This window comes from Quercus lobata, chromosome 9 (genome assembly GCF_001633185.2).
Source record: "Quercus lobata isolate SW786 chromosome 9, ValleyOak3.0 Primary Assembly, whole genome shotgun sequence".
Taxonomy (NCBI): Eukaryota; Viridiplantae; Streptophyta; class Magnoliopsida; order Fagales; family Fagaceae; genus Quercus; species Quercus lobata.
This window is the reverse complement of record NC_044912.1, coordinates 52097775-52115377: the sequence shown is the minus strand read 5'-3', so window position 1 is coordinate 52115377 and position 17603 is coordinate 52097775. Positions and strand designations below refer to the sequence as shown.

The 17603-nt window shown below is 35.6% G+C and overlaps 1 protein-coding gene and 1 non-coding gene across 2 annotated transcripts; one reads left to right on the top strand and one right to left on the bottom strand.

Annotated features, from left to right (window-relative positions):
• The first annotated feature begins 4834 nt into the window (after positions 1 to 4834).
• On the top strand, positions 4835 to 4907 carry TRNAK-UUU. The gene has a single exon. It is a non-coding gene; the product is annotated as a tRNA-Lys (tRNA).
• A 1039-nt stretch (positions 4908 to 5946) lies between these two features.
• LOC115960904 (probable methionine--tRNA ligase) lies at positions 5947 to 13063 on the bottom strand. Its single transcript, XM_031079907.1, has 14 exons — positions 12837 to 13063; positions 11491 to 11635; positions 10667 to 10820; positions 10359 to 10514; positions 10046 to 10276; positions 9688 to 9831; positions 8580 to 8670; positions 8323 to 8429; positions 8126 to 8240; positions 7077 to 7195; positions 6887 to 6952; positions 6668 to 6796; positions 6422 to 6562; positions 5947 to 6319 (listed from the first exon to the last, which is right to left on the bottom strand). Exons 1-14 carry the CDS (start codon positions 12967 to 12969, stop codon positions 6200 to 6202), a joined length of 1851 nt encoding a protein of 616 aa, XP_030935767.1. The 5' UTR covers positions 12970 to 13063; the 3' UTR covers positions 5947 to 6199.
• Between the last annotated feature and the right edge of the window lie 4540 nt (positions 13064 to 17603).

Here is a 17603-nt window from a genome sequence, read left to right as displayed (position 1 = left end):
GTTGGGAGTGGTTGTAAAAGCTGGAGAATATGGCTCTGTCAGGTGCAGAGTATTGAATGGCAGTAAGGGCAGCTTTCCCTGGTCGATATACTTCCCAGCGTACCATTTTCTATTGACGCAGATATTTTAGATTTTTTCCCAAGCTGTTTCTATGTCGTTTTTGTCCTTCCTTCCTGTGAGACCTTGGACATGCCGAGGACTGAATTGTCCTCGGCTGTGTCCCAAGGCTATTTTGTACTTGTATTACCGATCCTGGGCTATAACTCTTCTCAGCTCGGGCCTTAGGCCCCAATGAATAAATGGGCCAGGGCCACAAACTGTTGGGCCCCACAATAGCCCCTCAAAATCCTGATGTCCGACCTCTTGGTTGGAGATGAGGGTTTTGGTAATGCCAAGCCTTTGTTATGGCTCGTTTAACTCTGTCCTTCATTAATGCTGATGTCTCTTCATCTCCCCAGGAAACATACTAGACTACGAGACATTCCTATGAATTCATTCACAATGCGCTCCTGCCGTTTGATTATCCGAAACGCGCCTTTAATGATTTCCATTTACGAGACTATTTAAATTCGACGGTTTGTTGACGATGTGGGGAAGTGGAACGGGTACATTCTCGTTTACAAATTTTCTTGGAAATCTGGATAGATTAAATACCCTCCGTTTTGCCCTTCATATAAGAAGAAAAGTAAGAGGTTATTTCTCTTGTACAGAGACCCTTTTAATCCTTCTGAAATCTGAAACCCTTAGCCTCCTCCAGAGTTTACTTTACCCGCTAGTTACACCTTAAATTGTGACACGTTTGACATAAGAGTAAGTAATGAAGGAACCATACCCCTCCCAGAAACACCATGTTCTAATGAAGCTCAAAATGGCTCGGTCAGGGCAGGGATGGCGGAGACTCAAGATCCTTCTTACCTTCCTTTCAGCCAAAATCCGAAGTAGGGGCTCGTCACGTCAAACTTTCAGCGCGATTGAGCTGGGGTCACCCATTATCAGTACCAGCCGCTCTCTCATGAGCATAGCTAACATGGCACCAGCGTGTTAGGAGTCAGGACTGACGCAGGGACTAAGTGCCCCTGCTTCTTCTTCTCTTCGTTCACTGGTGCCTCCTTTTACCTCTCTTTCTTCTTCTTTCCACCACCAGATCCATCCTGGTACTTTTCCTTCTTCCTCTTCTTCTCCTCCTTCTTTCTCTTTTTCTCCTCCTTCTTTCTCTTCATCTCCTCCTTCTTCTTCTGAAGAAGGTCCTCCTCTCAATATGAGCGCTACTGGGGCAAAGTTTGGAAGGACTTCGGAGACGAGTTTAAAAAGACATTGGACTGCTTATTTGTCATATTGTTGTTGTTGTTTTTTTTTTTTTATTGTTTTTGTAATCCACCTTCTGTATAGGCTTGTTTAAGCCCTTCTTTGTACGTTGTAATACCTCTTTATATTAATAAAAGTCGTTATTGCTTTATTTCACATGTTTTATCTCTTTATTTCTGAAATGGTTACGCCGTGAATAGACATACTATCTTGTGAATTCTTTTTATTTTTACACTTTGACCGACGTCTAGGACCGAAATCTCAGTTAATAGAAAGATCTTACTCTGTATTTATTGAAACTATCCGACTTAATAATACTGAATCGAACAAATGATACTTAGGGCTGAAACCCATATTAAGAAGAAAACGACAGGATATTGTGATGAGCTTATTGGGGCGGTCTGGCACAATACCGCCGACCTGAGAGCACAATACTTAGGACCGAAATCCCTTATCAAGGAGAAAGGTACTATTATGAACTTACGAGTGCTGTTCGGCACAATAATACCGACTTGAACAAATGACACTTAGGGTCAAAACTCTTGCTAAGGAAAAGATATTATCATGAATTTAATAGAGTTGTTTGGCACAATAATGCCGACCTGAGAAAAACAACACTTACCCCAAAATAGCCGAGATGACAACTGAATGCTCGGCGCGATGTAGGAGGTAATCATCCGAAAACATATAACCCAAAAATGAACAGCCCCTCCAGGTTGCTGAGTAATAGGGTGTTTCACCATCTTCCTAACAACTTTCATAGCCTTAACCTTTTTCTGGTATTTGAGCCGAGGATTGAGCAACTTAAAATTTTTATTAAGTAGCCGACCTTTCCATAGGTTTGAGTCCGAGGACCATGCAATACCTTGGTTCTGTCCAAAACTCAGTTTTTGATAAGTAGTTGGTTTCCCCATAAGTTTGAGTCCGAGGACCATGCAATACCTTGGTTCTGTCTAAAACTCAGTTTTTGATAAGTAGTTGGTTTCCCCATAGGTTTGAGTCTGAGGACCATGTAATACCTTGGTTCTGTCCAAAACTTGATTTTGATAAGTAGTTGATTTCCCCATAGGTTTGAGTCCGAGGACCATGCAATACCTTGGTTTTGTCCAAAACTCAGTTTTTGATAAGTAGTTGGTTTCCCCATAGGTTTGAGTCCGAGGACCATGCAATACCTTGGTTCTGTCCAAAACTCAGTTTTTGATAAGTAATTGGTTTCCCCATAGGTTTGAGTCCGAGGACCATGCAATACCTTGGTTCTGTCCAAAACTTGATTTAGATAAGTAGTTGGTTTCCCCATAGGTTTGAGTCCGAGGACCATGCAATACCTTGGTTCTGTCAAAAACTCAGTTTTTGATAAGTAGTTGGTTTCCCCATAGGTTTGAGTCCGAGGACCATGCAATACCTTGGTTCTGTCCAAAACTTGATTTTGATAAGTAGTTGGTTTCCCCATAGGTTTGAGTCCGAGGACCATACAATACCTTGGTTCTGTCCAAAACTCAGTTTTTGATAAGTAGTTGGTTTCCCCATAAGTTTGAGTCCGAGGACCATGCAATACCTTGGTTCTGTCCAAAACTCAGTTTTTGATAAGTAGTTGGTTTCCCCATAGGTTTGAGTCCGAGGACCATGCAATACCTTGGTTCTGTCCAAAACTTGATTTTGATAAGTAGTTGGTTTCCCCATAGGTTTGAGTCCGAGGACCATGCAATACCTTGGTTCTGTCCAAAACTCAGTTTTTGATAAGTAGTTGGTTTCCCCATAGGTTTGAGTCCGAGGACCATGCAATACTTTGGTTCTGTCCAAAACTCAGTTTTTTCTTCCAAGTAGTTGGTTTCCCCATAGGTTTGAGTCCTAGGACCATGCAATACCTTGGTTCTGTTCAAAACTCAGTTTTTTTTTCCAAGTAGTTGGTTTCCCCATAGGTTTGAGTCCAAGGACCATGCAATACCTTGGTTCTGTCCAAAACTCAGTTTTTGATAAGTAGTTGGTTTCCCCATAGGTTTGAGTCCGAGGACCATGCAATACCTTGGTTCTGTCCAAAACTCAGTTTTCTCATCTAAGTAGTTGGGGGAGATAACCCCTCAGCTATGGTATGGGACCTTGGTTTTAGGGGGATTGGCTCCTCGGCCAAGCCCCTGGAACCATCCATGCGATTGACGCTACAAAGCGTAGCCCCTAGTCAATAATCATAGCCCCTAATGCAACTCTACGCTAGAACACTATAACCGGCTGTTAGAAAGGACAAGGGAACTGTCTCGACCTACCGTCTATGCCAACACACAAGCCTTCCCCACAGACGGCGCCAATTGTAAGGACGCGATTTCTAACGAACTGTAACAGTGTTGGGTTCGCACGTAAAAAGGTCCAAACAATATCATTTGTAGAGTATGGGTTTGAAAGGCTAGGCCTCAGTCACCAGACAGTGGGTTTCTCGTGGTGTTCATACATGATTAAGTCGTTTTCGCCCTAGGAGTCTTTCTCCTGGAGGCGGGCTGGGAGGCTCTGGTTTTTGGCCATTTTTCCCAGCCCCTTGCCTGGATTGCTTACTTTTCCTTTTATACTAGCCTGTGTTCATTATCCTTCGTCCACGTGTAGGATCGGCATTCCAAGACTGATACTTGTCCCATCAGCCCATACCCAGAGTGGTTGGGAGTGGTTGTAAAAGCTGGAGAATATGGCTCTGTCAGGTGCAGAGTATTGAATGGCAGTAAGGGCAGCTTTCCCTGGTCGTTATACTTCCCAGCGTACCCTTTTCTATTGACGCAGATATTTTAGATTTTTTTCCAAGCTGTTTCTATGTCGTTTTTGTCCTTCCTTCCTGTGAGACCTCGGACATGCCGAGGACTGAATTGTCCTCGGCTATGTCCCAAGGCTATTTTGTACTTGTATTACCGATCCTGGACTATAACCTCTTCTCGGCTTGGGCCTTAGGCCCCAATGAATAAATGGGACAGGGCCACAAACTATTGGGCCCCACAATAAATAAATGTTAAATTAATTCCTTGCGAATTGATAACACATCAATTTAAATATTTAATTTCTTTATATTTAATTTAACAAACCAATTTTGTAAAATCTATGTAATCAAATTTGCAATATTTCTAATATTAAAAATAAGAGTAATAAAAATTAAAAAAACAAGTTAACTGTAGTTGATTTTTATCTACTTGCTATACAAATCAGTTGCTTAAAAGCCTTATAGCAAATAACATATTTGTAATAATAATAATAATACTAATAATAATAAAAACAACAAACAATTTATTTTATGGTGTTTTAAGTTATAACTTTTAAGTGCCAAGATAGGTTAAGCTTAAGGCCTTAAACAACAATATTTCGAGGAGACGTATTTTTAAAGATTAAAATTGTAAAAAATTCAAAATTATAATTGTGTTTTTTTTTTTTTTTAATAATAGGTAACTATTAATTTTGATATTGATGCAATTGACTTCTTGGGTGTAATTTGCAGGAAACAATCAAGGTTAAATTCTAATTGTAAGATATAATCTTATTTAGATGCTATAATAAAAGAGCCGTCTTAGCTCAGCCGGTAGAGCGCATGGCTTTTAACCATGTGGTCGTGGGTTCGATTCCCACAGACGGCGATCTCTTTTAAATAAGTGTAATTCTATTTGGCATTTTTTAATTGTTTTGTCCCAAAAAAACACTATCTTCAATAAATAAATAAAACACTATTTTTTCCTTCTTTGATAACTTAAAAATATTAATCATTTTAAATCTAAATGCCTTTTTATAGATGTTTAAGCTTTATTATTATGATGATCAATAACTCATGAGTTTTTGTTTCTTTTTTTTTTGGCTGAAAGACTTCGACATTGGTATTAAGAAGAAAAAGAAATTACAAACTCATGCGTTTGATATACCCCTAAGGTTGTGATGGATTTTTAATTGTATATATGCTAATTTAGTAAAAAAAAAATTCTTTTTTTTTTTCTTGGATAAAAATTCAATAGAAATATCTAACTGTTAAAGTAATTGTCCATTTGGCATCAGTTTTTTGCATTAGCAAATTGAAGGGGAGAAATTCATGTATTTTTGTGCAAATTGGCAGAATCGTTTTGGGTTCTATTTTGCATTGTTTAAGGAAATTTTGTTGGTGAAAATTTAATTGTTAAATTATATTTGTGGAAATTAAATGATGAGTGAGTATCTTTGTCAATGGTTATGTTCATGGTGATGGTATTGCTAGGGTTGCATTTGAGCACATTCAATGTGAATATCCTTTAAGACCTCTCTGCAAGAAGCTGGTAACGAAGCTAGTGTTTTCAAATAAGTATATAACTGAAATTTAGGCCCCAAAGAATTACCCTAACATTTTGTTAGAAATAGAACTTATAAGATTAATGTAGATTTGTATTTCTAAAAGAGTTCCCTAAATCAAATTCCTGGCTCCATCCCTGGTTTTAACTTGAACCTATTAGGCTACTACAAACTGAGAATGGGCTTGTTAAGCCGAACTTGGCGAAACTTTCAATGTGGAGAAGCAGCATGCTGAGAAAAACTGCAGCAGTGAGGCTGAATGTTTTACACCGGTAGACAAATTAAAGGCCTATCTATTTCCATCTGTACTTTATATATTCAATATTGGAAGTATTCCCTCAATAGACAAATTTTAATTCATGGAAAGATAAGGATCCTCAAGGATATTTGTCATTGCGAGAGCCTGTACATTCTTATGTTCTATACTTATCTGACATGTAAATAGACTAAAAGTATCCTATGCTGCTCTTCTTTAACAGTTGTCACAAATTTACGTGGAATGTTAGCTTATTACAAGGTGATATGCTAGAGAAATATTTCAACATTAATTTTCAAGTAATATGGAACATGTCATAAAAGTTTTCCGGACTCCCTGGAATGAGATTATAGTTGGATATTAAGTAAGTTTTGTTTTCCCTAGTTGCTCTGTGATTTCTTTTCGACTTCTGTCTTTTACGTTCCTATCAGCTTGACTTCCAGCAAACTTCTCCCGGAAAAATTCCACATCCTCATCTTTCTGTACCATTGAAGATGAATTACAATATAAAAATTTAGAAAAGCAAACAGATTTGGGGAAAAATAATTATTGGAGGTGGGAGTAAAAGAATAAAACACATACCAACTCCTTAAACAAAGGTTCTGGTGTCCCAATTTTATGACCAGCAGGTAGACTTTCCCAAGGTTTTTTTGCCCTTTCAAGATCTCCAGTCTCATCACAAAGTGAAATTTTTTCAGGAGGCAAATTAAGCTGCTTTAGTACCTTCAGCGTTGGAAAATGCAGAATCGGTCAGTGGTTGACAACCATTTGGAAGATACCTCTTACTCTTAAGCTAACAATGTATTGAGTGCAGGATGTGAAGCGTACCTTGATAGAAAATGATGGCATGAAAGGTTCTAACAAACACGAGAGAAGATAAACCAGCCCCACTGAAGTTCTCACAACAAGAGAGCAGGAAGCTTGGTCTTGCTTGTAAAGTTTCCAGAATTGGCTCTCCTGTATATTAAAAAATTTTATAAATAAGCAGTAGTTGAAAATAGAGTGAACAATCAATAAAATATAACTTTTAAGTTTTAATGAGCTTACTTGCAGATATGCATTCCCCTCACTAGAGATGCTCATTGCAATTTTTAATGCCTGCTTTAGTTTAACCTGTCATATGAAACATGGATAGTTCCCCCTTCTTGGTAAAATAATGCATAGAGGATACCTAAGTCTGAATTATAGAAAATTATTATGCATAAAGATTAAATTACCCATAACTATATTTAATCACCTTTTCCATTGCTTCTACATATTGCTCCACATAATTACCAATTTTTTCTGACAATGTTTTCGTCAAGAGATTTGATTCCACCCCTGCAGCATCAGGAATGACAGATCCATATCCTAGTCCTGCAAAAATTAATTCTCACTAAAAAGATGTAGGAACATATGACATAGGGAGGGAAAGAAAGTAACCAATAAGTGACTGCCTGAAGTTTCAGTTGCACAAGTGAACACACGTAACCCAAACTTTCAATCATCATATGACGATCCAAAAGGTCAAGTTATAAAAAATGGACGCTAAGACATGAATTTAAGATAATAAGGTGGTCTACTCTGAGATAATATACTATTCACTGCACTTTTAGGCCAAATTTTCAGAAATCATGCCACAATTACTAGATATGTAGATACATAATCCTATGACTTCAACAGTACAAAATATAAATAAAATTATTATGCAAGTAGTTTTTTCATAAATTAATAGCCCATGTCATTGAAGTTATTGATAACAATTCTAGTTATGATTTAAATCCTTGATCAATTACAGAAAATCTTGTTTAATAATACTGTACCAGATATGACATATTTAAGTATATATGATTATATTATTCTGTGAAGTTCCTGGGAATCCAAGTATTTATATTGTCCAATACGTAAGAATATTTATGGAGACAAGGTACATCTTTGTTTCTTTTGCAACAAAGAACAGTAATGTAGAAAGCAAGACGGCTTTATCATATTAGCTAATACAGATGAGAGTTTAATTGTTAATTGCACAGTACCATGATCTGCCATCTCCTTACATTCAACCCATGTAGTTTTTCTCTTTTAGGAAAGTGATATTTTTATCCCACAACTTGATAATTGTTCTTTTTAGCACTAGAAGGATTAAAGTCATGTTCATATCTTTCCAGAATGCAAAGATTTTAGGGTACCGAAATATGGCTAAAAATAAATCCAAAGACGGGGGTGTTTTAGTCATTTATTTTTCAAAGAAAATTCCAATTTGAGAGAGCAGCACTATAAGGATTTGATGTCTGCAAGCAGCTTACTGACCTGGAGGTTTGGCAATGAAACTCAATACTCGGTTAATGAAATTGCCCAAATTATTCAGTAACTCAGTATTTAGTTTTGCTTGCAAGTCTGCCCATGTAAACAATGTGTCTGAGACCTAATGGGAAAAAACTGCATTAGAACTTGCAAGTAGAGTGCAGCAATCAAGAATCACCAGAAGCCTCATCAACAGAACTTACCTCTGGCCTGTTAGTCAGCAAGTAGTATCGCCACACTTCTGAGGGAATGTTAGTATCTTTGACATCATTGCCAAAAACTCCTATACCCTTGCTTTTGGAGAACTTTCCTGCAACATTTATAATAAAACCAACAGTAGTGATGATGATAATGATATAAAGAGAGCTTAAAAATAAATAATTAAAGCATCAAATACCCAATCAACGTAAGGTGTGACATAATGACAAGTTGACAACCACTTCAGGTGGCTAAAGTATACCTGCTTCATAGTTTAAATACTCTGTAACACTAATGCTCTTCATCAATGTCCAGTTTTCTCCAGTTCCAAGGAGTGCAGATGGAAACATCACCTGGAATGAGATTATAAAAAGCAAATAAGCAGTTGGCAGGAAAAATCTGACTCCTATTGATATAGTGAAATAATGCTTTAACTAACCAGTGTAAGTTTTAACTTCAAAAGCCTTTTTTTTGATAATTCAATAGTTAAGAGAGGGAGATTTGAACTCTAGATGTCTTTGTTGTAAACACAAGGAGGTGTTAGTTGAGCTAAAAGGCTTTTGGAACTAACTTCAAAAATTAACATTTCAAAGGTCTAATAATGATATCTCAACTCCCAATTTTATGAAGAAAGGGACAGGAGGGGACCTGATTGATTGATACTAGAGGATGGTGGCATGCAGTACATCCATGCTGGTGGTTGCCAATGCATGAAAATATAATGTTTAACTTAATAAACTTGGAACACCAGATTATATACTGGATTGGCCTTTTCAGATATCATTTGGAACAATAGTTTCCTCTAAGGAGAGACCAAAATTAATATGTAAAAAATCACTATTGCACTCAAGTAATAGTAGGCTTGCACAAAACCAAGATTGAGCCAGGCTTAGCTGAAATTGACTAACTCAATAACTTGATAGTCATAAACATACAAGAATGTGTGCACTATATTATATAATAATATCAGGTATATGTATATGTATATTGATTAGATGAGGTGCATCAAGTAGTGTTGCATTGATGTGTGTGTGTCTATGTATATTGTATGAATAGTTGGTAGGAAATAAAAATACCCACTATATGTGTACACCTGGAGCAATAGAAAACAGTAAAAGGAAAACAAACAAAAAAAAAATACTGAAAAAAACAAAGCTAACAAAATCTCAGAGAATTCAGAAAGTCGACTCCCTCAACAGAAAATGCCATAGATGAAGACATTATCCTTTTTTTTTTTTTTTGAGCGGATGAAGATATTATTCTTGATAGAACGAGTTCTTGCATCCTTTTTTTAAGCTAAAACATGGAAGAGAAGCTGTTGTAAATTAACAAATATAAATCTAAGATTATATGTGATTAAAAATTCTTACAGTATGGAATGGCACATTGTCCTTGCCCATGAACTGATACAGCTCTACATTTTCAGGGTTCTTCCACCACTTCTCCCAATCAGGTGTGTAGCATGCAGTGATTGAGACATAACCAATAGGTGCATCAAACCATACGTAGAAAACCTTAGCATCACGAAATTGGAGGGATCATGATCAATCAGTGAAAGCAAAAGGATTACTTGCCAAAACTACTACAAGCAAAAAGACCAGAAGTCAACCTGCAAACTTCTTTAGGACTACTACAAAAAGAAACATCTCCACTTCAAGAGAAATGGTAAATCCCCAAAATCAAGAGAAATGGCAAATTTCTAAAAAACATGAAAAATTACTTGCTAACCTTATCCTTAAATTTTTCATGTGGAACAGGAACCCCCCACTTAAGATCCCTAGTAATACAGCGGGGTTTTAATCCTCCTTTAAGCCATCCATGAGTAGCTTGAATAGCATTCTGGCTCCAAGATCCTGCAACTGACATGTCATTGATATATACCTCCAATTTATCCTTCAGCAGTGGGAGCTCTAGAAATAAATGGTTCGTATCACGAATTTGGGGAGTTTTCCGACATACCTGTTAATTATAACTTAAGTATAAACTAGGGAAAATATTCAAAAAGAAAGCAGAACTTAAGAGAAAGTAGAGGCACACATACCTTACATCTTGGATCTTTAAGTTCAGTTGTATTTAGAAGCTCACCACACTTTTCACATTGGTCCCCACGTGCAGAATCATAATTACAAGTTGGAAATGGACAGGTGCCTTCCACAAATCGATCAGCCAAGAAACGATCGCATGTGTCACAATAAAGCTGAATTGTTGTTGAATTAAAATTCATCATTGAGTAAATAATGCTGCAAGTTTGCAGTATTCAACAAAAAAAGAAAAAGAAAAAAGAACAGTGGCTAAGGAAGAAAATAATCACTTTTACAAGCACATCAAACCATTATGGTAACTTTGTACCTGTTGTATCATGTTTTCAGAAAGCCAATTGTTCTCCATCAGTTTCTTGAATATTGATTGGCAGATATCAGTTTGTTGAGGAGTTGATGTGCGCCCGAATTCATCAAAACTTATGTTAAACCAATTGTAAACTTCCTTATGAATTGCGTAATATCTACATTGCAATTAAAAGTTGAAATTTCTCTGAGATACAACTTTTTGTTAGAGTTATGATTATATGATCAAATTCACCATTCCTAACAACTTAAGCTTTTGAGAAAATTAGTAATTTATCACTTATAGCCATCTTATTGAAGTCATTAACCAAGAGCAAAGGTTTTTAAGAGGAATAGGGGAATGCCAACAATATCAATGCACAGAGACTCTATTGGTCCGTTTGGATTGAGGGGGAGTAGAGTAGAGTTGGCCAAAAATTGGCCTAATTTTTAGGCAACTCTACTCTACTCCCCCTTGCTCCCCCTTCCTCCCCCCTCAATCCAAACAAGGCCTATAGGAAGAATATAGTAATTAAAATGAATTGTAACAGAGGCATGAAAAGCAACTCAGTAACATATCCAAAAACTTAAGGTGAAAGTAAAACATTCTGCCCTGCATTTCTCACCAGTCACCATACTTATCACCAAAAATAAAAGGACAAAAGAAATCATAACAAATTTTATATATCATCATACAAAGTTTCCTCTTTATGACCTTGCACTAGAAAGTGACCATCAGTGAATGAGTTAGATATTCTATTTCTAGATATGCAGATCAAAAGGAAACCTTCAATAACCAAAACATCAATTGAAATCATAAAATATGCTCTGCCACAATGAACAATTTACTTGTCACAAATCTGCTTTGGGGTACAATTCTCCTCCAAAGCTTTTGTCTCTGTTGTTGTTCCATATTCATCAGTTCCACATATGTAAATCACATTATAGCCACGAAGACGACAATATCTAGCAAAAACATCAGCACTTAAAACACCTGTTCCACGTGTATCAAAATTAGCTATGAAGACAGTGATTGGACATTCAACAACAAAGATAAATCGAGCTATGTTATGCACATACTAAATACTAAGAATGTGAAGAAAAATTAAAGGGAAGATATATTTTACCCCCGCATGATTAGCACCATAAAACAAATATCTCGCAAGAATTTAGTTCATAGTACTTAACCCCTATTTATCATTTCTAAAATGTAAAATTCAAAAACATATACTACACATAGCCTCCTATTAAATCAAAAAATGCTATGTCACTGAACATTTTTACACCTTTTCTCGCTGTATCACTTTTTCATTCATAACAAATAACTAAAAGACAATAAATCATTAGTGAGATTTTTTTTTTTCATTCAAAAAGAAGATATTTGATTTGGCTATACAATTAATATTAATTCATGACATTAACAACGAAATTGGCATAAATACACATGTTGACTGTATGTTATGAATACAAATTCTCTATCCCACTTTTAGTGTGCCACTCTATGCTCTACTAATCTAATTGCAATATACCATGAGTGCGTGTGTGCGTGTTTTTTTTCCACTTTAAACTTTGTAGGAGGAAAAAAAGACGTGCTTGGTGGAACATAAATTGGTGGAACATAAAATGTTAGCGCTCATAGTGGGACAGAATTTTTATTCGTATGTTGCAAACTAAATTTAGATATTGCAACCTAAAAGAGGAAAATAAAAAAAATTGTACTCCAACCTCCCCCCTCCCCACTATATTGTACTCCAATTATGGTACATACACTCACAGACAATACAGGTATGTGAAGATCATGGAATAAAAATTATATTGTCTCATTCTTAGTGTGCCAATTTATGTTCCACCAATTGCAACACGCTGTGTATATAATTTTTTTTTTTTTTTTTTTCATTTTAAACCTAAGTTACTCCATGACCAAGAAAAAAAAAGTGATACGTGGTAACCTGCCACTAATAAAGAAGATTTTTAGTCAATTATCATGGCATGTTTTAGTTCTAAAAATATAAAATAAAATAAGATCGTAAAGTTAAAAATCAATACATGTCAAGTTGTGATTCGTGGACATAAAGCGATACAGATGATTTGTAATCAAGAATACAATTATTAGTTATTACAAGAAAAGAAAAGAGTAAAAACGAAGCAGACAGATATAAAAGAGGAAATAAAGAGTAGTGGTACATAGTACATACTGCCAATGATGTTTCCGAGATGAGGAACGTTGTTAACGTAAGGCAAGGCGCTTGTAATGAGTATGTTCCTCTTTCCTGCTATCGGTACCTTCTTCCCGGTTTCAACTTTTTTGTCCTTCTTTTCGTCTCCCATGCTTCCTTTTTCTTCTGGGTCTGTCTCAAACAGAGTCTCTCAGTCTTTGTGGGATTTTTTTTGGGTTAGTTTAGAGAGAGAGAGAGAGCTAGTGCAAAGCAGAGAGGGTCAAGCAAAAAACACAAGGGTACCTGCCTCGAGAGAGACGTTATATCAACCAACAAAAGCGTGTTTGGCAAGAAATTCTATTAGTGTTTTACTTTTCTCTTTTCTTTTCTTTGTTTTTTCTTTCCATATATGGGCAACTTTAGTGAAAGCAAATAAAATTTTTTAAAGCAGCTACAAAAATAAGATTCCAATTCTTCCCTTAGAATTATGAGCAACATTCTTAGAATTATGAGCAACATTCTTTGGTGTGATTCCTTGCCAACTTACTTTTTATTATTATTATGGAATAAAGCCAACTTACTTCTTTTTCTTTGTTGATAAGAAGCCAACTTACTTTAGTTGATGGAATATTGTTGTGATGGTCTTTAATGAAAGTGTGTGATAGCTTTTAAGGCGACTAGGACAATTTATTCATTAAAAAAAAAAAAAAAAAAAAGTCAATTCTTGAACATTAAAATACAATTAATAGTCACCCTCAAAAAAAAAAAAAAAAATTAATAGTACCCAATCTTTTGGACAAATTTGGGGTTTGAGATTAGGAAATTGCACCGGATGCAATAGTATTGGGTGGTTGAAGTTGAGAGTGGAAAAAAAAAAAAAAAACAACTTTTAATCTTAAGCATTGAATAAAATAAAGTAAAAAATAGTTAAAAAGTGGGTGTGATAAAAAATTTTGTGAGAGAAGAGAGGGTAATTGCATGGTGTACTGAATCTCAATCCCAAATTTAGCTACAACTAATTTGTAACCACAATTCCCACTAAAAAAAATTAACATGACTATTTATTTTAAAATCTAATTGTTAAATCGCATGTTATTTATGTTTTTAACCTACATGTTAAATTTAGTGTCAATCAGATGTTATTTATTATTCGATTTATAAACTTATTTTTTATACATAATTTTAAACTACAACAATTTAAAATTCATACATTTGATTAATAATATAATTATTAACCTTTGATTGATGGCATAACTATATTGATCTTTGATGTTCTGAAAACTTTATACTAATACCCAGAACTCCCAGTAATAAAAAAAATGGAATTTCTCATAGTGTACAAACTACAAAATAAACTTTGTAGCATAAATATAGAGGATATTGAATGGAGTTGTTATTTTACCTTTTTCTAAATAAAAAATAAAAAATTTAGTAGTGCTTCTAGTTAAATCACTGTTTGTATATATATATAATTAATTTTAAATACATAATGTGAATTTTGTTAAAAATTAAAAAAAAAAGTATTAATCAAAGCATCCTACTATACCCGTGCTACCTAAAATTTTGTAACTTTTGTTAGTTACTCGTAGTGATTGGGGAAGAATAGTAAATACTAACTTCATAAGCACTTTTTTTTATTTTTTTGGGAGCCCCCTTCACAAGCACTTAAGAAAAGTTTGGATATCCCTTTTGTTATAAAAATAAAATAAATAAAATAAAAACTCCTAGCTTTAGTTGGCTAAGAGAAAACATTCTCTCTTTTTTTTCTTTTTTTTTTTGGTCCTTTCTCTTCACTCGACTTCTTGCTTATAAAGAAGAGTGATGTTACAATTTTTTTTTTTTTTTATAGATATGATAGAATTTTAAATTAGTGGCATTCACTCTATATGATTTTTTTTTATCATCAGACTAAAATACCAATTGGTTTATGGTATAAGTAGGGATTAAACTTCAAGTTTTTTATTCTAGTTTTTTTTTTTTTTTTTTTTAAAAGAAACAAACACACACACGTGTAAGGGAAAGAGAAAGAGGTTTTAACACAAAAATATATCACAAACTCCACTCAAAAGCCATGCTATTAATTGGAACCTACAATAATGTTATAAATTTAAACCTTACAAATTGATGTGTTGACTTTTAAACAAATAAAAAGTAGTTTAAAAAATTATTTATTATATTATTGACATTGCACTAAGAACATTAATTATCGTGTTCATTCATACTATTTTTTTTTGGTAATAAATCCTTTGTAGAACTTATGTTGGGTACAGGAGAGTACAAACTTTACTAAATAAATTTTTACTAAACTAGTTATATAAATTAATATGTCAACTTTTAAATGCAAAGTAATTTGATGAATATTGCAATTTTTATTATATGAATTTTACAAATTGATGTGTCACTGATTACTAAAACATATTTCAAAAATTCATTTATTAGGTAGTTCACCAATCACACTTTCATAAAAAAAAAAATTAAAAAAAAATTAAAAAAATCCATCAATCACATATATTGTCACATTAATTTGTAAGCTTGATGGAGTAAAAATCATAGCACTTTTAACATTTTCCTTGTTTCTTAAAAAAAAAAACATTTTCCTTAAAAACCAAACAAAAAAAAATGTAAAAATGATTTATTATACACTATACACTTGGTGTGAAATTAGTAATATTAATGGTAATATTAATTTATCATTTCTAATAATTAAAAATGATAGTATTATAACGTGATGATACTATTCACAGTTTTTTACAGGAAACAAATTAATAATATTAATTAGACGTGGCAAAACGGGCGGGTCGGGTCGGGTTCGGGTCGGGTCAATCGGGTTTGCGGGTCAAACGGGTCACGGGTCAAAACGGGTCATTTTTAAAACGGGTCAAACGGGTTGCGGGTTGAGTCGGGTCGTGAGTCGGGTCGAGTTGACCCGTATTTTTCAAACAATTTTTTTTTTTTTTGGAAATAGATGCAATCTATCAATTGTTTATGAGTTCCTTAATTGTGATTAGATTCTCACTAGTGATATTGTTACCAATTATCACTAAACACTTGAATTGATACTCAAATTTGGTGCAACTCTTGTTCCAGCTTTCTAGAAACTAATCTTGGTATAATCTTCAATCTAATTAAAGTAGGAAGAGAAAATAAAGGTGGCAAGTAAAAAATGACAAACTATAATGAAGTACATAACATATTAAGTAAAAAAGAATAAGTAAATATTTTATAAAAATTACACCTCAATCTAAATCTACTCAACATTGGTAAACGTGGCAAAACGTGCGGGTCGGGTTCGGGTCGGGTCAATCGGGTCACGGGTCAAAACGGGTCACGGATCAAAACGGGTCATTTTTAAACGGGTCAATCGGGTTACGGGTCAAACGGGTTGCAGGTCAAACGGGTCGGGTCAAAACGGGTCTGACCCGTTTTACCATGTCTAATATTAATGGCGCAAGTTGTCTTGTGGCCAAAAACACAACTCACTGAGAATAAAAAAGTATAACCGCTTATATACGCGATGGATCATGGCCTTTTTTTTTTTTTTTTCTTTTTTCTTATCTTTTTGTTGTTGTTGTTGTGGAGAATCAGGATCATGAGTGGCATAGGGTTGCTTCCATAAAGATTGTTCTAAAATGATAAAAAAGAAAAGATAAGTGCACATCATTAGCTTTCTAGTGGAGTCCAACCATGTACAAAAAAGCATCAACCTGCACTTAATGCTTCAATATTGCTGGTGCATCTTAATTTAAAAAAAAAAGTATAATTATAATTGTGGGGCCCAATAATTTAAGGGCCAAGCCCAATTGCTCCTGGAAAATCCGAAGGCCCAATCCGAGGAGAGCTGTGGCCCAAGCTCTACAATACAGAGCACAAAACAATTTTTGGGAGGCAGCCGAGGACGGTTCAGTCCTCGGCAGATCCTGAATCCCACCGGAATAAAGGGGTAAAACAGGTATAGGGACGAATTTGTAAGGAGATCCAAAATATCTTGGGGAAGTTATCCTTATTACCCTTCCAGATAAGACCCAACACATGACAGAGCCGTACTCTGCAGCCTTGTCAACCATACCCAACAATTCTGGGATTAGACTGATGGGACAAATATCAGTCTTGTATAGATTGACCCTACACGTGGACGAAGGACAATCAACACGGACGAATATAAAAGAAGAAAGTAAGTAAATCTAAGGGGATCCCATCCCACCTCCGAAAAAGAAAGATCACATGGGGGAGAACATCTCAACAACACCGGACTTCACTGAAGAAAGTCCGTCGTTGGATAACCGGGGTAAGGCCTCAATGGTCCTCGGATCAACTCCGAGGAGTCCCATCCCACAGGGTGCGACGTCTTAGGGCTTAAATGTTCAAGCCCAACTCCTTTTTTCTACATGAATTCCTCTAAAACCAAGATCGGGCACCGCCCCGTGACCAGCGGCTAGCTTTTCAAGCCCACTCTCTACAAATCATATTGTGAGGGATCTTTCATGCGCAAGCCCAACATCCTTATTGGGCCGCCAAGAGAATTGTGTCCTTACAATTGGCGCCGTCTGTGGGGAAAGCTTGCGCGTTGGCGCAGGTGGCGGTGGAATCAACTCATTGGCAAGCAGAAATTTCGGGGATCTCCTCCGTCTCCGGCGACATATAGTTGTCGCTCCGACGAAAACTTCTGCTAGGGGCTACGCCTCGCAGTACTAAGGGCGCGAGCATCTCTAGGGGCTTCCAGCCTCGAGCCAACTCTCCCCGCCCTGGTGTAGGGGCTTATGGTCGAAAAAATAAATCAAGTAAAAAAAAAAAGAAAATCTTATAAGT